Raw genomic sequence first — 26,648 nt, 5'->3', positions numbered from 1 at the left:
TAAAACAAACAAACTGGTTAAAGTAAGCCTTTGAACAATTTCATTCTTTGAATCATACTGTTGGGGTGGCAGGTACATTGCACAAGTGATGGAAAGTGAAACATTCGATACAGGTCGAAGACCACTGAGGAAGCAACAGGCAACATATAAGGCAGTGGTGCACATCGCTGCATATATACTGTATATTACCACCACACCTCGAAGACCAAATTGGCAGCAGTGTGGTGAAGATGTATCTGCTGTTCTCAGAGGGCATCAGAGGCAGAAGAGTTGATCTGCAAGGAAGTGTTTCCTGGGCCACAATTTCAAAGAAGAATCAGCCTTTTAACCTGAGTCTGCTGATTTAGAGTGTATGGTGTAAATGGGGGGTTCATTTGTATCTGAAGAAAAGGCATGAAAACAAAAACCCCTGCATGTACAGAAGCTTTGACTTCTGTTACTGTCATGTAGTTAAGCTTTTCATTTCATTTATCTATTAAAAAAGTGATTGTACACTGATTGTTCTAAAGGTGTGTGTGTGTGTGTGTGTGTGTGTGTGTGTGTGTGTGTGTGTGTGTGTGTGTGTGTGTGTGTGAGACAGTATCACCATCTTACCGTTGTGTGACATGCCGACATTGAGGCATTTCTGGAAGCGACAGTATTGGCATTTGTTGCGGGACTTCTTGTGAATGCGACAGTGAAGATCACAGTGATCGTACACCAACTTCAACCTGATTGTACGTCTGAAGAAACCCTAAAAGAAAGAAAGACAATAACGTCAGATATTGTTGCTAAAATATCCCCCTTTTCAAACATCTGTGTTATGCATTTACCTATCTTAATGTAATCATTCTTTTCTTGAGAAAATAAGACAATAAAAAGTGATAAACTAGAAGAAAAAAATCTTCTTTTCCTAATACTGTGTGTGTCTATAAATACAGAAAACATAATCTGTATTACAGTTCAGACATGGGGGAAGGTGGGACAGAAAAGAGAAAAAGTGAAATGGCAACTGATTATGCTCAGAAGAGATCCACTTTTTCCTTTGGATTTCAGTTTTAATTTTTTTCTACTTCAATATTCATCATGTTGTTGGTAGAGTAGCTAAACAGAGACTGATAGATGCACATTAGATATTTCCAATCTGTGAGAAAGTCAATCATACTGCCCACCAGTTTTGTTTCAGGGTGGATTTGTGCTTTGATGTTTTCAACCTTAGGACCAAGGGAGCCATAATACTTGCGCTTATCTCCACTAGTAACTATGTAGCCATGGTCAAACTCCCAACCCACACTCTAACTACACTAAAACTACACGCTATCACAGGTTTGCTGATGGCTGTGGTGTTTGTCTATGCTGACTAAAAAAGCTAATGGAAAGATGTAGACAAAACGAAAAAGCTGAAAGGATTACGAGGAGAATTGTATTTACACACCTGGAATTATAAGGAAAAGGCTGGTGTGTTTGGCATTTGCATTATTACGATCCACATATGTTCTTTTTTTTTTTAATCGTAGGTTATTTAAAGCAGGAGGAAGTTAAAGAGGGTCATGGCTCCACCTCAATAAAGAATGTTTTCTGTTTGGAAACAATTAAGTGTTTGCCTGCTTGGCTGACCCCTTCTTCTGGTGAGTCTCCCCTGAGACCTTAGCAGAACAATGACTACGGTACCTTAGCTTCATTCAGCTTCTGAAGGTACAGTATGAAGTGATTTGCACCTTGTAGTAAATCTTACACAATAGTCCTGACAGTGTCAGAGAGGTGCTGATTCAATCCTACGGTCATGGTCAAGGCTGTAGTTGGAGGTCGTGTTTTATAATTGTACAAGGGATAAGGCTGGTGCTATCCTGTATTTACTTATTGTGAACAAATCCCATGAAAAATCCCAACCAACAATGAGTCAGTCAGTGTCCCAATACTTTCAACTTCCCGTCTGCTGCTCTAAGATGGTTCATTCCTACTAAACATGGAAATCTTACTGTAGTTTTAAGAAACCGATTACTCAAGCAGGAGTAAACACTGTATTTGTTGGATACTATATTTAGACAACAATAGGGCTGTACCAATGTTATTCTTTTACATTCAAACCTTTTATTTAGGTTTTCCAATAAAGTTTTGAATGTATGTCGTCATATTTTATGACATCATCACCCTAAAACAATTTCAATAAAGTGATTCATCGGATTAACTGAGTCAATATTTTTTTATTAGATCAACTTTCCTCAATGAATATAACTCGCCAGTTTGGTAAACATAAATACATGTAGGCAGCAGGCTAATCCAATAAGTGCATAAAATAATGATGAAATAATATTAATACCCTTAGACTTATAGCAACATTATGATACGACAGAAACAACGCTCTGGAGTTATTGGAAATGTTTGGATCCCAAGAGTCAGAAACAATCCTTTCCCATTCACTTGAATTAGAAAGTGTGTCCGAACTTTTGACTGGTACATTTACTACATTGCAGTTTATTCATTTTGCAATTACTGTACACCAGTCTACCACAATTATATGTTATTCTTATTTCATATATGTTATATGTCATCTCTAAATTTTAACTTTTGCAATATTTTGTCTCAGATTCTCATGTTTTACTTTTACTTTGATTTTCTTTTCATACATTTAATGAGCATTGTAGGAGGGAGCCTAAGATTTTCATTGCCAATGACTGTTTCTCTGTAATTGTTGTGCATATGACAATAACTAACTTAAAACTTGAAACTTGGGGTTTGGTTTTCTGGCAAGTACTGTATTTACGGCAGCAGGTTGGTGTATGTGAGAGTCAAAATGAACCACAGTGCCCATGTTATTAGTAATAAAGAATAAGAAAAATGTCACTCAGTTTAAACGTGTCGCTCACTTATGTGTTTTTACGTTGTTTGGAGGAATAAGATATATCAGGCTTTGGTTACACAGGCAGTACTTGTTAGTAAGATCAATACATTGTTGGTTTTGGTCTTTTCATGGGATTTGTTGACAATGAGAAAAATAGCGAATATCACCAAACTTATCCTTTAAATATTGTATTGCATTGAGTTACATGGAGTTCGTACAGGTTTTTTTCTATTTTTATGGTCATGCGGGGCATCAAGGTTTCTTTTTCTTTAATGGTATCAAAGTGAAGGTTTTATTCCTATAATGTCAATAAATTAATGTTAGATTAAAAATATAAGACTATGTTGTGTCTGTGTTTTCAAAAGATTACTTTTTATTTTAATATAAAGTCATCTATTTGTACAAAATCTACCATATTCTATTAAAAGTCTTAGGGTGGGGGTGAGCTTTCTTATTCTGCAGACACGTTTTGAAGGTTATGGAAACACAGTCATGTACAGTGGCTTTTTATACCAATTTATCTGGAATAATTTCAGACCTGTGAAAACGTCTTGGAACCACACTTAAGAAAGGATATGTAGTACTGCTGCTGTTTCTGAAACTCCATCTCACATGTCTTTGAAGGACAATGTAACAATGTAAAGCTCCTATTCTTATAATGTCTCAATGTTTCAAAGAAAATGGAAATATGTGTGAAACTTCCCCCACACTCTATTAGTTATTTATACTCTATACTGACAGAAAGACAGACAGACAGACAGAGAGTTTAAGGGGCTGGGTGTGCATCTGTAGAAGCACAGGCCTATGTTGAGCCCTCGCAGAGTGGAAAATGTATGGGGCTTGTGGTTAGAGTGACAGACATCAAAAAGATGAAAAAATGCATTATAGAATTATTTATTCCACCAACATGTTTCACCTTACACAGTGACACACGATGACAGAAAAAGGAAGACAAAACTTTTGCAGTAGAAATTGTTACACACATTACCATTTCCTGACAAGACTCTAGACTGGTATGACTCAATTTTTTTCTTTTTGATCTTGAGCATTACTTTTTGAGAGCAGCAATCAATGTATTATCCACTAATATGCACTGCAATTCATGTTCACTTGCATTTCCAGCCTCATTACTGTGAGGTTTTGCTGCTTTTCTTTGTCTTTTGGGTTTTAACCACACACAAAAAAAGCAGAGAGACCTTGATTAATTGAGACATGATTAATGAAAATAGTCACACGTTTTAGCCCTAGTCTGATGTCATCTTGTGTTTTAAACACTGACTATACATAATTCCCCAGTTTGTTTATACGTCTTATTTTCATCTTTGTTTGTGATCATCTTTCAGTCCTACCTTACAGCCCTCACAGGCATGGACACCATAGTGAAACCCCGAAGCTTTGTCTCCACACACACGACACTCAATATTTAGTGCAGCCGGCGACGTATCATCCTGGAGCTTGGAGAACACGGGACTGTCAGAGTACTCTGGAGGCGACTCCGGCTCCAGCTTGATCAAATCTGATATCAAAAACATCATCAGGCAGGTAGGACACCAAGTAGGCAGTCAGATACAAAGCTAAAACTTTCTTACTTTACCTCATATACCCATTTTCAGGTTTTAGGCTCAGTTGGTTAAACCTAGTTTCTTCAAATGTGCGTCCTGTACTCTCTAGCAGGCTAACAATTATTCTCATGTTTACAGCAAAACTACAAATCAATATCTTGACCAACTCTCCTCTAGATGTTGTACCTTTGATGTATTTTCAAATGAAAGCTATCTTATGCAAGGACTTGAGCAAATGATTCAGTTTCTACCTCCTGCAAGTGAAGTTGTGTGTGCATTTAACCTGCATAAAGAAACTGGACACTATGTTTTAGCTCTGGTTAACCCAATAGACAGACTTACTGTGTGTGTCTGGTTCCATCCTGTAGCTGTGCATGTTTGTGAAGTCCATGTTGGTGAGTTGTTCGTCATTCTGCGGCGGACTGGGGTCATAGGCCACCCCGGCAGAGGAGATGGAGGATACGAGCGGGGGAGACAGGGAGGACGGGATCGAGGAGGAAGAGATGGAGGCGTAGTCTAATGTGGACAAATGCTTCATGTCGAGAAAGTGGGAGCTGTCGTCCAGCTCTGACAGGTCCACGGCGCTCAGACTGAATCCTACAGGCCAGGCTAGGAGCTGCTGGGTGTCTACCATGTCTACTGTGGAGAGAGATGAAGCAGTGACACGACAGCTGATGCAATATCCTTTGTTTACTGTATAAGTACACCAGAAGAACCAGAGACAGGAGGAGAGGAAGAGGAAAGGTTGGAGAGAGAGGATGAGATTAAAAAAGGAGTAGAGAAACAGAGGAAGGGAGAAAGAAAGATGACAACGAAAACATACATAGACAAATCTACATGCTGCGTTACACATCAAGTTAATGGTTAAAATACGTCCATTCAGAAAAGCCCAAAACGTAATTCCTATACACAAACACTCCACACCTGGATCTTCCAGCTCATTCCTGAAGTCTGTCTGTTATCTAGTAAACAGGGAGTCAGATTGTGTCACAGAGAGTACAAGACGAACTCTGGCACTAAGGAACGTCTTTTCTGCTCAAAACACCGTCTTCCTCTGTTGGTGTTTGGATGGCTCACTATATGATTGCCCAACCAAAGGACACAGTGAGCAGGACTGTTTGAGCCTGTGTCTGGGGCCAAGGATGTATGATTTTAGCTTTTGGAGTGGAACAGACTGCACCTTCTGAGTGGTGAAATGTGTTACTGATTGTAAATTAAGAATTGTGTTGGCATTACAAATTGCTGTAACATTGTGCTATCTGGAGCCCTTTACAACCACGTGGGATTTTATTCTTATTCGTAAATTTTTAAAAACAGGTCACACATGTTGTAGTTAGTAGTTTAATTAAAATAGGCTAAATAGTTCTAAATAAAAAAATTGGAAACTGCATACAGCAGCAGGGCAGTGCATTTGGGATCGACTCAAAATAAACTAGAGTGCCCATGTCCATCGTAACGAAGGAACCTTTCAGCAAGCGAAGTTGTGTGGCTCACTGATCTGTTTTATGGCACAGAGGAATAAACTATATCAGACTTTAGCTACACAGACAATACTTGTTAGTGGACTTGTTAGGGGACTTCATTGTTGGTTTTGGTCTTTTGCTGGGATTTGCTGACACTCAGAAGAATATAGTATGATACTTATTATGCTTTAATACACTGCTACTTGAAAAATGAATACATTTACCTGAAATATGTATGAAAAATGAGCTTCATCAGCATTTAAAAAGTCTTGGAAATAGATTTCTGCCACACAGGTCCCTCTTTGTAAACAAATAAATGGAGGCCCTTCAGTCATTCTAATATTTAACTTAGATGGTCAGACATTGTTGGAGAGAGGTGAGCTGACATGGTCAAAGTCCAGTCTTCAGAGGTTACTATCATCCACACAAAAGCAAACCACGTACACGGCTATATAATCAGGGTTACGTTTGTTTAAGGTTGTTTGGTGATGCTGTAGAACCGTGGTTCCCAACCTGGGGTCCGGGCACCCCCAGGGGGGGCGGCAAAGATCACAGGGGGGGCGTGAGTCTCTATCTGGTTTGAGGTTGAGGTAAAAAAAAATGTTTTGCACATGTTAAACAAATTATGATAATACACTAGAATATCTAATGTATACAAAAGTCTGTATGAAAACTATATATTTTGTTGTATTCTCATTTTTCCTCTGTATCAAAAAAGAAAGTAATGCTCTATCTCGAGAGTTACCTCAACTTCGGTTTCGGGTGGGGGTGGGGGGGCTCAGCTTTTCTTAGACATGAGTAGGGGGGGCGCCAAGGAAAAAAGGTTGGGAACCACTGCTGTAGAATATTGTTGTTAAAGTGGCTTTTCTAAACTACAGACCCTACAGCTATATATAAGCAAAATTCTGATCTGTGTCTTCCTGTCTGCTTGAATTCTGACCTTGATTTAAACGGAAGAAACTCAGAAAAAGAAAAAAAAAGAAAACTAGTAGCATCGATAGAGTAAAAGGTCTGTGCATTGAACCACATGGCTTGCCAAAAAACCTATTGTAACCAACAAAAGTCTCAAAATAAACCTCCTCTAATCAACCTCGAGTGCCTGATTTAGAAAAAAATGTTACAAAGAATGCAATGAATTATGCAACAGTACAAAACTAAAATAGCAATACTCAGATGGCACAACAGCACCAGGTATAAAAATGGCTTGAAATGGCTCCAAATTACTTGGCAAAACATCCCTGTGCAGCAAACATCCTCTTCTCTCAACTACTTATTGTTTCCTTTTTACTTGTTTGGACTGTGGCAACGGGAATCAGTGGATCCACTTCAAATTCACATTAACTGTGACATTGTTTCAGAACAAGAGAAAGAAAGTGTGTGTGTGTGTGTGTGTGTGTGTGTGTGTGTGTGTGTGTGTGTGTGTGTGTGTGTCCACGCAGGCTTTAGCTTCTACTGTCTTGGAAGCTGCTGAGGGGGAAAATGCTGACTATTAATAACCAGAGAAACCTGATTATTTTTCTATTTGTTGGCAGGTTGCCAGCCGGTCCAAACCCAAAATAGATGAAGCATTGGAGCGACTTGTGTTCTGGTTGGCATCAAGTCACCATGGGGACAGAAATCTAGTGGGAGAGAGTTCGAGAGATTAGAGAGAGATAAAGTGAAATGGGTGACAGAGAGCAAGTCCCCAGACCACTTCAAGAAACCAAACTGCACCCTAGAGGCTTCAAGAAAAACCCCTTATGTTAGGAAACTCATGCTCTGAATACAGTTCTGAAACACAATTTAGAAAGTAAAAAGAAGGTGGCTGCAGCCAGGCTGTTCAACCAAGGTGCTTAAATAATGTCGTAATCCAGAAAAAACAAGTTTGTACTGTAACTTCTCTCCTGAGAGTGTTCACAGAAACACTGTAGTAGAAAATCCACTGAATTCAACATGTTCACATCTGTGAGTGCTGTGTGGACAAACAAACCTGTCAGACATTATAAAGGGTGACAGATGATCAGTAAGATTTACGCAGTGTGTATTGTGTTTGCAAAGGTGTGTGTGTGTGTGTGTGTGTGTGTATGTGTGTGTGTGTGTGTGTGTGTGTGTGAGCATGTGCGTGACATTTATGCCAGTGTCTCCTGCCAGTTCTCAGATTTCCACATGTCAGAACTCGTCTTCCAGGTAAGCATGTAGGAGTACCTTCTATCAGCTATTGCCTCAGTCATGACATAATAACAAAAAGGCCAACGGCAAACTAGCAGGCAGGTCTGACAAGCTACTGTAGTGACGAGACAGACTAGCGGTGTGTGTGTGTGTGTGTGTGTGTGTGTGTATGTATGTGTGTGTGTGTGTGTGTGTGTGTGTGTGTGTGTGTTTGAGCCAACACATACAGTAAAGAGCATCAACCGTTTCATGTAAAAGCTTTTAAGGATCTTTGAATGGACAAAGACAGAGGTGGGAGTGAAATGAAAAAAAGTACCGTATGACAGCTGGATCATTAAAACAATGATAATACAGTGATGTCAACTTCAGGAGAGGGAATGATGTAGTTCTCTCAGTCTGAAAGCAGCAGTTCAGGAGAAAAGAGATGAAACCAAGAGGTCAAACAGAAAGAAGTGAAATCTTTCCTTCAGGGACAAAGTTGCAAAACGTATGAAATGTTTCCTAACTTTTTAATATTTCTTCACAACAGTAATGATTCAGTCCAAAACGGACTTAAGCAAAGGCTGGGGATCAGATTAATGCACAGAAATAGTTTTATTGAATTAGCTTTCTATCATCTAAAAGGTTTATATACGAATAGTCCAAAGAAAGAAAAACACAGCTCAACAAAAAGACTAAGAGAATGCAAAAAGCTCACAATGAATAAGCCCTGGAGTCAGACAACATCCAGTATATCATCATCGTTTCTGAGGGTGTAAAAGCCTCCTACACAGTAAGTCATCTAACAGTCAAGCAAAGAAAATGCACAAGGTGAGGAGTAGTTTGGGACACGAGAAAAGCAAACACAGAAGCGCCTGGTATATTTAGTAAAGTGAGAGACAAAAGGCAAAACCTGCCCCGCTGCATTCAGAGGCATTAACACTCTTATCTTACCTGTTTGAATAAAAACTATGCTCCCTCTCTGAGGGTGAGAACTACACCACTAATTTCAGAGCAGACGCTCGCTCGATCAAAAACACAGTTGGAAACATGTTTTAAAATTTGGAACGTATTTTGTTGGAAGTTAATTGAGTTGCTACATGAAAACTCTAAAATTTGGATACAATATATACAAAGGAAAACATGTTTAGGATGGTGATTGAATGCAGTGGGGTTTTCATACATCATAACTAAGAAAACTGCAAGCAGGTAAATATAAATATGTGCCCTCTAGTAGAGCTGTATATGCTTAATTTAGGTCAGTCTAAAACTTGACAAGTGTTCTTGCTGTTGCCTTCATAACATCCTGACGACAAAATGACAAGTTGCAGAATATTTCCCTTCCGAAGAAAAGCTGGTTTTTGTTGTTGTTTTTCTGCAATGTAAGCCATTTGTGTTATCAGTTGTGTATATGAATGTGTGAGACACAGAAACAGAGAGAGAGGGAGAGAGTTAGTGCACAGAGCTCTGTGACTTCCTGACCTCTTCATGTAAAACAGCGTGTGGTTCAGTGTCAGTGACTAAAACAAAGAAATGCCCGCCTGCACGTATGCCTCACAGTCCCCACAATTTCTTTGAACACAGACTAAGTGTGCTTGATTTTTGCCTGGCTTGTCCTGCATGAGGAAACTGTGGGACACAGTGAAAAGATCACATGTTGTGATGATAATGCGGTGCTTTATTGGTAAGAAGCTGATTTAACCAAATAAGTTATTCAGCAGACACTCACAAAAGCTGCCTGCCTCTCTTCAGGAAATTAGCACTTTCTTTTTTACTCTGGAAATGTGAAGCCACACATTACCTGAAAGGGCCTTCCCCTTCTGATCTAACAGGAGAGCAGTGGAAAACCAAGTGCACACAAAGTGTCAGCCAGAGGTCTGGACTGCCCTCTCGACAGAAACGAGAGTCTCCTCGTGTCTGAAAACCCACTCGCTCGGTTGGTACTGAATTTACTCATCAAACTTCAAAGCTTGGCACAGATGGAGGTTAGAAACCATAATCTCCGTCTGCCTGGCACAGCTCTGAGTGAAACAGCACCCAGTCTCTGATTTCTATTAGATTTTTCGTCAAATGTTTGTCTTTCAACATCCACAGCTAGTACTGATAAACATCAGGTCAACCTGAGGTCAGATTCACGGGAAGGCAACACTTCATACAAATAGAATTCGGGAAAAGAAATAGCTTTCTGCATTTTAAAAAGCATGTTCATCTACATATTTTACAAACATGCACACAAAGGTTTGAATTATTATACAACTGAGGATATTTTTTAATCCTAAAATATCACAACTACTTCATGTCTTATTCTTACTTAAACCCTTTTATTTCAAGAGAACACGGTTTGGGCATTTGCACAAGAACACAAAGTAAAAGAACAAAGACTCACCGCCTCACACAACCTAGTTACAGATATTTGTTTTGCTCATTTTGCACTCAAGTGTCATAAAATCTATTAACTGCAGGGTTTTGAGCTCATATGTGCTACCAAATATCATGAAAATCTTGCACACAAACCCTAGCAAGCTGATTAGGTGATGAACTGTCAGAGAGAAGGCATACTCCATATCAAACAAAACTGGTTGACCTAGTATCTCACTGATAAGCACTGACGCTCCTACAAAACTAAAAATGGAAATCGACTCCATCACGCTTATAGTAAAAGCACAAATGTATTCATTGCAGCTATCTGACAGCTTATAGCCTTAATCAGATATAGCAGCAGACTGGTCTTTGCATTCATTTTAACTATCCTATATAGCTCATACATTGATTCAACATGATGAACTGAATGACAGTGACACACACACATGAACACAAACAGGGTTCAGGACAGTCCACTCACCCTGTTTCTCCCGTTTCAACCAGCAACCAAGTGACAGAGACAGGAGAAGAAACTGGTGTGTGTGTGTGTGTGTGTGTGTGTGGTCATGCCTTTCCTCAGGAAGTGATGACCGGTAGAAAGGGAACTACACACATTTTCTTTCTCTGACAGAGTCTGGGCTCAGCAGAAGTTCAGACAGCTAACTATCATGTGGCCTGTGTCTGTTTGTGTGTGTGCGTGTGTTTGTGTGTGAGTGTTTCTCTTTCATTCCTTTTTGTAAGCTTGTCTCTGTGTAATCGTACAGAATATACTTGTGTATGTGTGCCAGTGTGAAAGTGTTTTTTTTGGGATTTATGTGCTCTTCTGTATAAGTGTGTGTGTGTGTGTGTGTGTGTGTGTGTGTGTGGGTGTTGGTGTGGGTGTGTATGTGGGTGTGTGTGTGTAAGGTGGTAGACATCATATGCAGAAGATTTCCTGTTGCTTCACTCTGACAGGCGACCTCATCATGCCTCTCTGGTTGCACTTCTCTCCCTCCGCTCAGTCACTCAGTGTCGATGTGATAGCGGTGACGCACTCGCTTCTGCCTCCCCATGCAATACCAACACAATTCAAGCCTGCTGGATCTCTGATTTATTTTTAAAAATCTGAATGGTGTATGGCAAACAGATTTCAGCAGTGAAGCAAAAACTTCCTGTCATTCTTATTTGTATTCAAACATTGGCAGATTTAGCATGTTACAATCTGTGCATACAGCACTGTAATAGTAATGATGGGCAAAAATTAGGTGAAATTGTCTGATTGGCCTGCTTTTATGTATTGTTTTATTGTTATTTTCAAGTGATAATTAAACATCTGGCTGAACACTGACATGCTTACAGTGATGGTAATCAATGTGCATTGCCCTTTCAAAATATGAATGAATAAATAAAATTAGGACAAAACAGCATCCGGTAGAGTTTTTTGTCTCTTACTGTAAATGTGTTCAAATTCTACTTAATAAAATACACAGTAATGTTCACACATGTTCCCAGAAAACACAAGAGAGAGAGAAGTGGTTTCTTCTAATTGGTTATGACATTGGGAAATGTCTGCCTTCATTTTCATTTGTACATAATTACTTGACTATACAGGGGTGCACAGAAAATTACAAAGCAAAACTTATGAAACAAACAGTGATCCTGAAAAGTTATTTTAACTGAAAAAAATGATACACTTATCAAGGAAATGAGTCAGAAGACTGTAGAACTCAGAGACAGAGTCTCGGCTCATCATGCAACCATCAGTCATTTAGGGTGTTTTCACATACAGTTCTCTCTAAACGAACCAAACTCAGTCCTCTTAAAGTGGATCAACAGAAAAGGGACTCAGTTATTTTTGTGTTCACATTGTCAGTTTGCTTGAAAGAGGACTAAGTTCTCTTTCCGGTCCACTTCAGAGGAGGTGTGAGTACGGTTCGTTCCAGAGGTTCACATATGCACAAAAAATGCTGACTAACAGGTCTGAGTTGTTTTGGAGAACTCAAACACCCTTACTCAAAACTATCATGTTACCCAAATAAGTCAGTGTTGGACAGGTGGGGTCAAGTGGTCTTACATTAGCTTTCCACTACCCTCAAATTACAATTGTGCACTGGGACATAATCCTTCCAGCAATGCAGAGACAATTAGAAAGAATGTTGAACTGCACATTTTCCAAGAGGGAAAGTTATCAATTCTTTGAAAGATTAAGATACAAAAAATACATTTGATGATGTTTAGATGATATCTCAATGAATTAAACTCAATTTGATCACTATTGTACAGATTTAGGATTTGCATTTGTAGATTTAACTGTTAAATTGTAAGGCCATGCAAATGTTAACCTAAAGGCTTCCACAAAGTGGCTACCTACACCACAACAGATCTACCGCCAATGTATTAAATAAATGCAGTACAGTTGGTTGAAACATAAACCTTAAGTACATGTTGAAACTGTATCTGAAAAAACTAAGGTGTGGGAATAAACTGTTAAAAATGACTTATCCGACCGTACAATTGTTTTTCCATCTTACAAGAGACTTGTGTTTCTGTACATAGACTTTTGCATTTTAGTGTGTTGTGGGTCCTAAAACTAATCATGTATCAAAGAGAATCCATTATCAATGTAACCGTAATATTAGAAGACTACAATGTCCAACACAACACCCTGTGACACGTGCCAAGAGCTTGTTTTCAGTAAGGCAAAGTGAACAAAAAAGCATTTGCACTCTCAGTTGTAAACATGGACGCCTCTTTACCAAGACTTCACCTCTGATGAGCTTCACCAACCGAGCAAAACCCTTACTCTGTGTTCACACTAAAAGATTCATAAGTGGAAGCAGGCACTGTGGTTGTTAGCTGCTTGCTGCTAACCCTGTAGCCGTTTTCGCCGAGGGGATGCATCATGTTTTTTTGGTAAGCTAGAGGAAATGTGAAACTAGGGCCTGGAGACTATGTAATGTAAAAAGTAAAAATGTGCACAGTTTTGTTTTTGTCTTAACAGAAATAAATACATCCTGACCAAGGAAATACAGATATAACACTTTGGGCAATAGGTAGGCTACTATCACAATCCTGTATGAGGTACACTAGATTTTTTTTACTTTCTTCACTGAGAGTTAGATGAGAGGATCAATACCACTTTCATGTCTGTGCACTTGTGCACTATGGAGCTACAGCCAGGAGGCGATTAGGTTAGCATAAAAACTTGAAACAGGGGGAAACAGTTAGCCTGGCGATGTCCAAAATTGAAAATATTTAAATACACCTGCCAGCCGCTCTAAAGCTCATCAATTAACATGTTGTATCTCATTTGTTTATTACAAATACAAACAGAAACGTAAAAATTATGTTATTATGTTTTTATGGGGAATTAGGGCTCCAGGTCTAGAGTTAGTGCGCAGACATGAGAGTGGTATTGTCCTTCTTATCTAACTCTTGGTAAGAAAGCAAATAAGCATATCAACCAAACTGTTGTGGCTCTGTACTAAAACCTGATGAAGTAATAAATACATCATTAAACACCACGCACTTTATGATTTTATCTCCCGACTGTCATCACCAACAGACACAGATTTGAACAGATTCGATTGGACTTGGTCTGTTCAGTCGTTATGCCCAAATCATGGTTATAATCAGCTCAACAATCGTAATGCATGTATAGCTATAACACACACAACTACAAAACAAAACAGTTTTTAACATCATTCACATCATTAAATTATCCATTGTGATGGGAAGGATACACACACACACACACACACACACACACACACACACACACACACACAGACAGACAGATGTTCAGGATATGTTCTACATTGCTGTCAGAATCATAACGTGACATGAGGGGTGGGCCTTGTATTATCAGACTACAAGGTGACTGAACTCCCATGAACAGCACTCTGGGGGATTGTACAGAAACTATGGAACCCTTTCATTCATACAAACATTTAGGGATAAAACACATTATGCTACATACATCTGCATATACAAGGTCATGTAAGCACACTGGAATTTAAAGACTTAACTATTTAAACTCAGATTGTGTGCAACAAACGTGAGCAGGTCAGTATACAGTACATACATGCATGGATATAGAGAGGCTAAAGAAATCCCTCACTGTTGTAGTGTACATCTGCGTGTGTGTGTGTGTGTGTGTGTGTGTGTGTGTGTGTGTGTGTGTGTGTGTGTGTGTGTGTGTGTGTGTGTGTGTGTGTGTGTGTGTGTGTGTGCTCCATATGCTGCTCTCTGGGAATCTACAGTTTTAACAATAATCTAAGGACACAAACTTTCCCCCAAATCCTTTAAATAGTTACGAGTTAATGGTTGATGAGTCTCTTGAGCCTCAAGAGCTTCCTCACTGGATAAGGGGAAGGAGGTGTGCATGCTGTCAAGGCCATTCACGCACACACACACACACACACACACACACACACACACACACACACACACACACACACACACACACACACACACACACACACACACACACACACACACACACACACACACACACACACACACACACACACACACACATGTTGCATTGAAAAAGGAGCACAAGAGTTAGGAAGAGAAGAAGGATGACAGAGAAAGACAGACATGGAGATACAGAACTGATTCAATCTATTGTTATTTATGATTATGTCACAGAGGTTAATGATCAGTCTATGTGAGTGCGATCTCGGGTCTGGGAGTCGTGTAAGAAAGCGCAGCGGTGAGGATTTATAGCTCAACTAGTGTTTTGACAGAGACAGGGAGTGAGAGGAGGGCAACACGGTAGGAAGAGGGAGAGGTGCAATGTGGGAAGGGTAATACCCTGTTCCTCGAAGTAGAGAGGAAAACACGGGAGTGTGCTGCCTACAGCTGCCGTTTAGCCGGACAATAACAAAACAACACATGACGTGACTCTCATTCTCAGAACGTACTGTAAATATGTGTGGACAAGAAACTGATTTAGAATTGTCTGTGAAAACGGGAGGTTCACTGAAGGTTTGAAATGAGCAAAATAAATGTCTCAAAAATTAACCGTTTGACATCCTACCCCCTTCCAGCCATTGTTCAATCAACCGTAACTAGGCACAGCAGGCCAGTCGAGCTTTGGCTATCTCCACATGTTGAACAGCGTACGTGAGGCTGTAGTAAGGATGTTCAGCATTTAAAGAGTTTAGAGGGCAGTGCCATTTTCTTTTTAGCCTTTTCAAAACCAAATTCATGTGAGCAACAGAGTAAGAAATGTATTAAATATCATCTTTGTCTGCTGTAGTGTAAGCTGAAATTGTTAACAATGAACGGTCAATTTATTAAAATGATCAAAAGAAAGTACAAGTTAACTTTCCAAAAAGAGGGAAAGCTATTAACAGTCTTTGGTTTCATTTCCTATATCCTTTGGCATTTAACCGTTATTAGCCAATTATAAATTGTGGGGGCAGATTTGATACATCATCATCATCATCCTGACCAGACCTGAACTAGTGATTTCTCAAGCAGTGCCATATCTAGTGAACCCATGTAGAAGCTTGTGCACATGTAGAGTCTGAGTCAGTCTTAAGTTCCCACTAGAGACCGAGGTTTTGACCTGAGGAGCTGCTGTTTGCTCCCACATCTTTCTTAAAGGGGAATTAGGACAAAGGTTGCTAGATATCCCTACTGTCTCTTGACTAATATCTATGTTAAAGTGCATTGGCAAGGAAATCTTCTTATTAGTGTATATTTGTGTGTTGACGTCAGATTACATGGGTCTTTGTGTTTATTTGTGCGTGGGTGGATTACCAAAAGTGTAACTGCCTCAGCTTCATTGTGTATCAGTAGTTTTATGGTAATTAAATTAATCAAGAATTAGTTTAAAGGGGAACTATTCAGTTTTTTTTAGCTTAATTTACCTTAACTGAACAGATTCAGAGTCATGAATGGTTATATGACATTTTCGGGTTGAATGATGGTCGTCTCGCTTCCCCCTAGCCTTGCAACTTTTGGCCGGCGAGCCGCCGGCCTCAGCGTCAGGAAGTATCGCGTGATATCAGGTCTCGCGATGTAACGAATTGCTTCACGACACTGGACACATACGCCCCATTCAGGAACCGGCTAACAAGGTAGCGATGGAGTTTTTCACACTATCGTCATGGCTGAGCTGGCAAAAAAAGAAGCAGAAAGCTAGGAAAGCATTGTCGGAGGAACAGAGAGAACAGAGAAAGAGGAAAAGGCAGACTGACTGAGTGAGTTTTTACACAGTGTTGTCAAATATCTATCCCAAAGCTGTAGGGCAGGGGTGTCAAACTCATTTTCCCAGAGGGCCACACTGGAAAAAGAGAATCACACCGAGGGCCAGACATGGAGAGTTTACTGACATGCTTTTGTTACTGCATGCCACTTTTTTTTTACATTTTGGGAGCTTTTTTCCTCATTTTTATTGTTTCTGTTCCAACTTTTTTGTGGCTTTCTCAGACATTGGTTACCTTTTTGTAAATTTGTTGGTTTTACAACATTTTTGTATGCTTTTTGTTGACATGAAGCCCTACAAAAGTCATCAAAAGAGTTCCTTAGCCATCATAGAATTTGGCAAATCAAGCAAAAACAATGATAATTTTTCAACCTGTTTCACAGCCTGAATATTAAACTCTTCTTCTGGCGGAATTTCTGAGTCTCAGAGTCAGCAAATCTGCCTTATTCTGCTTTGAATGTCAGGTAATTGCAGTTGAAAAAACACTGTCCTGTGTTTTTGGTTTGGTGCACAACTAGAGGGCCAAAATGTATTGTGAACCCAAATTGATATACGGGCCGGATCTAAATCTGCAAGGGGCCGGATTTGGCCCGCGGGAATTGAGTTTGACACAACGTGTGCTGTAGGGGGAGCTCTATAGAGAAACTTGTGAGCAAAAAGCGAAACAATTGCCAAAATTGCATAGTGCCCCTTTAAGAAGATGGAACACTAAAGCACAACAGTAGCTAAGATGATTTGGGTCATTAGACAGTTTCTACCGTATCATCATAAATATAATTCATTCTTTTGCTTACTGGGGTCCTATTTTCCTAAGTTTGGCCATCATTTCTCTCTGTTATGATATAATTGTGACTAAAGTAATTGCTAAGATATTAAAACACAGTGACATTGTTACAACAAACACAAACAACATTCCTGGATAGAAGAATAAACGGTCAGGGGTTCTTTGCATTTCTTTAAACCAATCACAATCGTCTTGGTTAAGCTCCGGACACAGCGAGCGTGGCTCTGCAAAATACTTTTGGGAAGGAACTTGTTTTGGTGGAACATTTGCACACCGCAAAAGAAAACGCCACATACAATATTAAATGAAGTTAACTTTTCACACAATAGAGTAACGTGAGCTATTTAAATTTGCTGGATACCATATATGCTAAACATAATTTGCTCTAACCAGTGTATCGCCTTGTGTATTTTGTAAATAGCAAACACAAGCACAGCTGAAATTGATAACCTCAACGATGGCTCAATTCCATCAAGTGTCCCAGTAAGATATTTCAGTGAGTCAGCATGCACAATACCAGGACCTCTCCTAAGTGGTATGCAGCCATTACTAATGGTTTTGAATACATCTGTGCTTTCCCTACTATGACTATGTCAACACGTCTGCTGTGAAAAAGGTCTATTGGTCCTAAAACGTCCCAGTTAGATGGTAAATGCTGTAAACATATTCTTTGTAAATCTTTATAATCATTCCCCAAAAGAACCAAGCATGCCTGCCTTATTGCACGATCCAAAATTTCCTTCAAACTTGCAATTTTAAGCCTGTAACGTTCAGAGGTTCCGGATAATGTTGCCTGATGCGACCGGAGTTTAAAGTTGACTCAAAGAAAGCCGAAAGTGAGGGACACCCAGCTGAACTTCCCACAGCACTGGAACCATACCGTAAATCAACCGTCGTCGATATATACATAGACTATAAAAAGCCAAAAGTTAAACAAACTATCTAAACCACTTTATTTAAAGGTAAAATCAAAAGTAATTTTACCTGAAATTACAATAAAACTACCTTACTGCTCAGAAAAACGGTTTACATGCACAACTACGATAAGTACAATACATCATAATTGGACCAGACAGTCGTGCTGTGAATTGTGATGGATGTTTACAATGACAGTTGAACAATCACCTGATCACCAGATGATTGTCTGACTGCTATCATTTCTTGTCCCACCTGACTTCTTTTTAGTGATGTTTCCAGATCACAGGAGTTAACTTGGGGACAATTATTATATCTTAGTTGTAATAAACCAGAATGGTCCTCTTTGCTGTTTACCTCCAGTGTACCTATACTGTCTTGTCTAATCAGGTCCTCATTTCTTTTAAACATTTTTACTCTTTTGCACTCTGCATTCTGTATCCTTAAAGGTGCAATATGTAATGTTGTGTGTAATACTGGCAGCTAGCGGTTAAAATAGTTACTGCACTACCAATTCAAAATACTGGAGAGTCGTCTCCCCCGCCCCCTCCTGCCCAGACTCAAAGTTCACGGGTGTTGCCAGGCTGAGACCGCAGCATTCACAACAATGTTGCCTGACGCTTTTCTCACATAGCCAGACATTACTCCACAGCACAGCGGAGTAGCTAACGTTAGATGCTAGTCTCACATAGCCAGACATTACTCCACAGCACAGCGGAGTAGCTAACGTTAGATGCTAGTCTCACATAGCCAGACATTACTCCACAGCACAGCGGAGTAGCTAACGTTAGATGCTAGTCTCACATAGCCAGACATTACTCCACAGCACAGCGGAGTAGCTAACGTTAGATGCTAGTCTCACATAGCCAGACATTACTCCACAGCACAGCGGAGCAGCTAACGGTAGATGCTATTCTCACATAGCCAGACATTACTCCACAGCACAGCGGAGTAGCTAACGTTAGATGCTGGCTATATTGACAGTCATAAAAGCCCGTGCTCACGCGGAGCTCTGTAACCAACTGACAGACACACTTTTTCGGCTTAAAATTACGGCAACAATCGCTAAACACACTGCAAACTCACAGTCCTCTCTTTCTGATTTACAGCCCCCCTCTCGTGGTTTAAAATAACTCACCGTTGTCGGCTCCAGCCGCTGAAGAGGCTACACGCTGTAAACAGCCATGACAACAGTTAGCAGGGTTAGCATGGCGGCGTTAGCCAGGACCAGTCGGGATCACTTTACTGGCTATGTCTCAATTGTTTTTGCGAGTAACCAACTCGGTTACTCTAGCTATATAATTCAATGTGAGTACACAAATGTTGAAATGACAAAAAATGCCCGTCCCTAGTAGCTGTGATAAATTAGCATGAAGCTAAAGCTTACCTGTTCAGGAGAAAATAAGCCAACTCTGCGTCCTTTTGGGCTCTAAGCTGTCTCCATCTTTCAAATACATCTCCAATATTTACCAGGGGGTTGTTACGTCTCTGGTCACGCAACTGTTAGAAACATGCCGTTTTCTTTTTTTTATGTCATGTAGAATCTATCTCCGTTGATCCTGTTCGTTTGTTTGCTGCTTTCATGGCTGTACTACCGTTACAGCTGTAGCGTGCTGGGTTCACGTTTTTACAGGTATATCTGGCAACCCGGCCTGCCTGTCAAACTGGAGCGTTGATAACAACACACAGACCAAAACATAAACATATATTCCGTCACGGAATGTAAATTTCAAAAAGAAAAAATACTGAAATTAGCATTGTTGTCAGAAAAGATAGTATTTCAGTTTAACATGTTTCCTTAATATCTGATGAGGCATTGGTGTCATTTTTGGATTTATTACAGTATAAATATTACATATTGGACCTTTAACCATGATGCAGATTCAGTACATCTACTGTTTATTTCTGAGTCAATAATGAAAATAACTATTAGTTGCAGCCCTAATAGACTGTGATCAGATAATTTGTCATGTTCACAATCCAAAGCATGCTATTAGTAGGGAAGGAGGAAATGAGTTAGGGTATTACTTAACTGTCTGTACATATGTTTTATTCGCTGAAGAAAGGGCCAACAGAACAGAAACATCAACTTTTGTTGCTGTAACTTCTTTACATATAAAAGGGGAAACTGCAAATTGGCTTCTTAACATTATTGCTACATAGCATCCAACCATGTCTTAGGTGAGCCAACGGCGTCGTTTTGAGAAATGATGTGAAAGATAACACTTATTGTGTGGATGGGAGACGGTAGAGAATTAGATGTTTTCAAATTGTGTGGGCATAGCCCGAGAGCCACACCTTGCATTAAAATGCGTTCTTATCTCATCCAGACATAGACTGCATTTACAGTAATATAAAGTGAAAAGAACATTTGAACATGAGTCAGACGGCAGGTGTTGTCTCTCCATAACATCTTGTCATTGTTGAGAGAAAGAAAATGTCAACAGGTTTAACGGTAACAACTGATAGGGCACCGGTTCCGATGTAAACAGTAGTAACGAGACCGAATAAGAACGAACATTTTGGTTCCTCATTTCGGTGCCTGACTATTTTTTTTTCAGAAGCATTGCTTACCGTTAGCTAGTAGCTGGATTAAACACAATGGTAAAAATGCTGAGAGCTTACGTTAAGCGGTGTAAAGTGCGACTGTATTACCCTGTAGAGGATTCCAACACCGAGACGTAACAGTCTGACTGCAGCTGCCGCTGTCGGAAAAACATCACAGACGGTGCGTTTACTTGAAACTCGCCAGCCTTGCGGTGCATTTTAAGTTATTGTAAAATACCCTTTTCCCATCTGGTGCTTGTTTTTGTCGTTTACCAACAATTTACTGGTGAAATAAGTCATTGTTATAAGTTACTGTTATTACATTATTAATCAATCATTTAATTTTGACCATATGGCCTTAGCAATAAACAAGCCGTTCTTTAATGTCGCCAACTGTCATTTTGTGCTCCTTTTTTTATATTTATATACATTATAAATATATTATATATATTTCGGTTCAGGTACCAGTTCAGGTACCGTTTAGGCACCGATGGCATTTTAAAAGTATCGTTTTAGCACCGGTTTCAACTATTATGTTGCTGGATGTAAGATCTACCTCCACAACAATGCAAAAATAATTACACTGAAAACATCCTGCTAAAAATATGCTACTAATCTAAATCCTGATCCTCATTAATTACAATAAAATCAGTACATAGATCCATAAAAATGCTCCGTACGATCGTATTGTAGAGAAGAGTGGACAGCGTGGTCTGACAGAGTATGATGGCAAATAAAAGATTAACTGATAGAGCTGATTTTCAGTGATTTTTCTGCTTGTGTGCCAAATGTGTTCGATGTCAAAAGAAATCCAATTGCTGAAAGTACACAGTAATTTGTGAAATTATTGGCCTTGAAGTTAATAATTACACCTAATTTAAAAAACTAATTGATGACCTTTAGGCTTAACTGTGTCAACATGCTCTCAATGTCATCTGATAAAATCGAATCAAAGGTGTGCTTTTTGAAAACGTTCACAATAACAATAAGAATAGCTAAATTATAGTAAACAAACCAGGACATCGGCATTGTGGAGGCAAAAGTGGTTAACTATCTGTGGGCTGAACCAGAGTGTGTCACTCGCTTTTCATCTGTATGTATACAGATGTGCAGTGATTATGTTTAGCTCTCACACAGGTTCAGTAATTTAAAGCCACTGCAAACAACTGCTTAGAAGATTGACAACTGTTGCTTCCAGTATTATAAATGAACACAGATTTTCAAAAACCAAGACAAATCCTGGTATGTAGGCGTCTTTAAAAACCTGAATTTGGTCTTTACACCAACTCAAACAAAACTTTGTGTGAGGGACAACATAAACATTGGTATCTTGAACACTCCTTTCATTTATGACAACAGAGCAAAGTCCACATTTGTCTCAGTCATTCACACACACACGCACGCACGCGCGCGCACACACACACACACACACACACACACACACACACACACACACACACACACACACACACACACACACACACACACACACACACACACACACACACACACACACACACACAACTCTCTTTAGGAATTATATAACTGATAAGCAATAATCACTGATTGGTTCAGCCCTCATCAGGCAGTCAGACTTAATGCAACTCACGCACAGGTCTGACTCAACTTTCTACGTTAGGTACATAAAAGATCCAAAATCTATGCTTGAAAACACAAAGACATAGTAAAGACCAAACAATTGTGCCCAATGCCAAATCATTTCCTAAATTAAAATAATGATTGTGTTAAAATGTAAAAGATATATTATGAAAATAATCCAGATGAGCATTGTTCATCAGAGAGATGACCTTTTATTACTTCTCCAAAATAGAGATTATTTCTCAATCACAAATCTGTCATATGTCCTCCTACAATAGCCAAGTTACATCAGTGATGATATTTTAACCTTTAATAAATTGTATCATTCTGATACATACCTAGTATTTTATAGCATCAGTTTGATGAGTAATGTCCCTGTTACTTAACATTAAGGAATTATCTGTAAAAACATGTAACTCTTAGTATTCAATTTTTCAGGAAGTATCACTTTCCCTCTTTTTCTGTCATTTATTTTTTTCAAGAAAGAGAGCATCTTACTTCTGGACAACTACTTATCTATTGTTTATCTGACCATTTGTCAATATTTTCTGTTTTCTTTTTTAATGTAATATATGTTCCTATTTTTTACAGAGTTGTTGATTTCCACTAACTTTATTATTACTGAGTATTAGGAGACACAATAGCATGGCACTCAAAGACCACACAAATGGTTTGGCATGTTTAAGATAATGTATTACCAACAACATGTAGTATTATGTTCCTGGCAGCTATTTTCCTATCTTCCAGGCAGTGATTGGTTTTGGTTGGTTTTACACTGTTAAAATAAACTAGCAGAGATTTTAAACTTGCTAGACAGATATCACAGTGGACTTTGCATATAGATTTATTATTGTGTGATAATGAAGTCCCATCTGCACTTTCAGCTGCATCACCGCAATGACATAAAAATGGAATAAATAATAATAATAATAACAATATACGGTAATAGACGTAATGGTGAGGGATATTTATCTCAAGCAAATTTGTAATCTCTGAAAATATGGAAACTAATGGCTGCTTGTAAAGTAGGCAAAATACTTTCAACGGGCTGCAGTAATGTTATGTAAGTGGACCAAACACAAGCAGAAACACTTATTTAACTTCTCTGAATTGCAAAAAAAAAAAATTAAATACAATTTAAATATGTAAAAACATTAAGTTTTGAATAGCAAAATATTTCTCTGTAAATGTCCCCTGATTTCTCACTGTGTTGTCAGATTATTGACATGAAGATCATACAAAGTGATAAAGAAAGACTTCCACGGATGTGGTGAACAACTAGACTCACTGTTGGCACTGACAGCCTGAGTCTTGTACAATAAATTTCTTAGCTCTCTTTCCAAGTGCCATTATCATATCATAATAAAACAACATTAGGCCAGTTCACATCAAATACTGTGGAGCCACACAGCAAACCTCAGAGAGAAGTCAGTGTTGGCCCCTGAGGTTGATTATTGCTGAGTCACGACCAAAACTTTCCAGTCAATTCAAAAACACAGAACTGCCTGGGTGTTGTGCAATATCTACAAATCCCTCACATGACACAGACAAAAAAAAGACATAAGAGAAAAATATAGGCTATAGAATATATAAAAGTTGGGAGTTACCCATTAAAATTGCTCAGCATTATAAACCTTATATACTGTAAGAGGCAGTGAGTCAGACAGAAACATACAGTCTCTTGTACTCACCTGAGAAGTTGAGACAACTTTGATCATTAAAATCTCGGCCTGCTGTTTGCATGTCAAACTCACACTCACTCACCCTGTGGCCTGAAGACACACTCTGGACCAACACCTGAATGTTTGCCAGTTGTCAGTCCTGTGACCACACCCCCCCCCCCCCCCCCCCCAACACACACACACACACACACACACACCCCATCCCACCCTAACCATTACCACCCTCATAGGCTTTGCTTGCCACTGTGTCCACCAAAAAAGATATCAAATCCAGCACTGTCTTCGTGCTTCTTAAAACAAGAAAACAAATGGAAAATTTGACAAGGATGAATAAGTCAAAAGATTTCCTGTTTGAATGTCTGTTTCAACAACCTTTTGTTCAAATAATTTGTGTCATTTAATTTAAAAAACAAAACAGAAAACGTGCAGAAGGATTTAAAATCAGTGGGAGATTTTGTAATAGCCTACCCTGTAGTCTTTTAAAGTATCCGCCAACTCAGTGTTGGCGGATTCAGTGACTTTTAAGGCAGTTTGCAGCGCGTTAACATGCAACCAGCAGCCGCAGCAACACTCACACAGCGCAGCAAACTGTGAACCGAGCGGAAGGTGACTGACCTGATCTGCGCAGAGCAGACAGAGCCCACTTGCTTTTTCAAGCTGGATCGTCTTTTTCGGTTGCGTGAATTTGCGTGTCAGCCTCTGAAACCGTGCGAGGCGCCTCGTCTTTGCCACGGAAACACAAAGTGGTCAGGTCTGTTTGCTGTGAAGATTTCTGGTCATGTTGCTGGCTGGCTGGCTGCTGCTGCTGAGCGGTCGGTGCCTGCCTGCCTGCCTCCGTCTCTCCTCCCTCCTCTCGAACACGACTCGCCCGGGATCCTGAGGACACACGCAGAGGCATCATATTACCATTTAGCCCTAGCTACAGGGAGGGGGGGGCAGGTAGGCTAATTGACAAAATACATATTTGTTTGTCTTTGTTTTTTTTTTTTTTTTTTTTTATTGTTGAAAACTGAATTTTGGTTTTAAATCAAATTGATTTAAGGAATAGTTTGACATTTTAGGCGTTATTGCTGTGGCAAAATAGACACGTGGTGATAAACTGGTGTTGGGAGTAGGCCCAACGTGTAAAGCAATTAGTCATGTAGCCTATTGCTTTTAGCTAAGCGGTAGCCTAATATAACGCATTACTACAATTTCGGAAATGTATAGCCTAGATACCTGTTCTCAGTAACACAAGTTACAATGCATTTTAATTCGAAATTAAGTGGTGGTTTTTTTTTTTTTTTTTTTTTTAAAGAATTCCCCAAATGGGTCCATATGATATATACAAAAACGTTCTGCACACTAAAACATATGATATCATACCAAAACTAGGACCACCGGCTGGTCATGTGACATTGCCTACAGAGCTCCGTGACACCAAACGGCAGTTGCTAGCTGTTTAAGCCGCTACAGAGCTTCGTGACGCTGGCTATACAGACCTCCATCACAGCTCGTCGCATCAGCGGCAGTTAGTAGATGTGTTTAGCTGCTACAGAGCTCTGCGACACCGGCTACGCTGCTTTGCGTGGTGCTCCGCGCACGTGGTGCTCTGTCAGGTCAGCGGTAGTTAGTGGTTCAGTTACCAGGTGAGTAATAGGTGACTGTGAGCTGGTCGTTTTGGCGGAGATTACAGTTAAGTTTAGGCAAGAAAAAGTGAGCGTTATGCGGCGACAAAACAACTAATTAAGTTTCAAAAAAAAGATTGTGGTTTGGATTAAAACAATCCCATTCCAACACGTGTTTCCTGGGTGAAATGTCTTTCATTTTCCCCGGGAAGTAAACTCCATTCCCTGGCTTGAAAGTCCTGTGTTTTAACGGCCACCCAAATGACAGTAACTACTATAATGTATTACATTTTGGAAGTAACTTGCCCAACACTGTACACTGGTAAGAGCAAATTATGTTTAACCGTGTATCCAGCTAATTACAATAGCTCACATTACTGTATTGTGTGAACAGTTAACTTCATTTAATATTTAATGTGGCGTTTTCTTTTGCGGGGTGCAAATGTTCCGATACAAGTTCCTTCCCAAGACTATTTTGCAGAGGCACCATTGCTGTGTCCCCCCAAAACTATTGTGATTTTTTTAAAGTAATTTTTTGTCCTATCCCAGAATATATGTGTGGAGTGCCAGACCTTACTCTACAGCACTGTGGGATAGGTCTGGCAATGAAAGTCTAGTCAATGAGTGACTGCTCGTTTTCTTAGCTGACTTACTGTAGGCTTACACACCTCGTAGTCAATTAGTGGACTAATGCTGACTAATAGGTCACAATCATGTTGACACACATGCTTTGGACTCATTAGGCGTGACTGAATTCACCTGCTGAAAGACAGTCATATAGGAGAGATAATTTGATAGATTTTGGATTTAAATTCAGTCAAGGAAACCTATTAGTGTTCATTGACAGTTTGTTTAGTACAGGACAGCCTGTCCATTCTTTTATTCATTTTCTAAGTGGTAAAGTCTAAAATTAAAAAAAAAAGATTTTATTATAAGTTGACCTAGAATCTACTGTACTGATTCTTTAATGTTAACTATTGA

General features: G+C 39.4%; 1 protein-coding gene across 1 annotated transcript in view; it reads right to left on the bottom strand.

Annotated features, from left to right (window-relative positions):
* The window catches only part of pparg (peroxisome proliferator-activated receptor gamma), a 32,794-nt gene extending 8,623 nt beyond the window's left edge, over positions 1–24,171 (bottom strand). Inside the window, exons 1-4 of the mRNA XM_028576507.1 lie at positions 24,070–24,171; positions 4,726–5,022; positions 4,171–4,337; positions 595–733 (exon numbers count right to left, since the gene is read on the bottom strand). Coding sequence (XP_028432308.1) covers positions 595–733; positions 4,171–4,337; positions 4,726–5,022; positions 24,070–24,121 — 655 coding nt within the window. The 5' untranslated portion in view covers positions 24,122–24,171. The remainder of the gene's footprint in view (positions 1–594; positions 734–4,170; positions 4,338–4,725; positions 5,023–24,069) is intronic.
* Between the last annotated feature and the right edge of the window lie 2,477 nt (positions 24,172–26,648).

The sequence above is a fragment of the Perca flavescens genome, chromosome 4, assembly GCF_004354835.1.
Source record: "Perca flavescens isolate YP-PL-M2 chromosome 4, PFLA_1.0, whole genome shotgun sequence".
NCBI classification, from domain to species: Eukaryota; Metazoa; Chordata; class Actinopteri; order Perciformes; family Percidae; genus Perca; species Perca flavescens.
The sequence above is the reverse complement of the archived record's forward strand: the minus strand, read 5'-3'. Positions and strand labels throughout refer to the sequence as shown.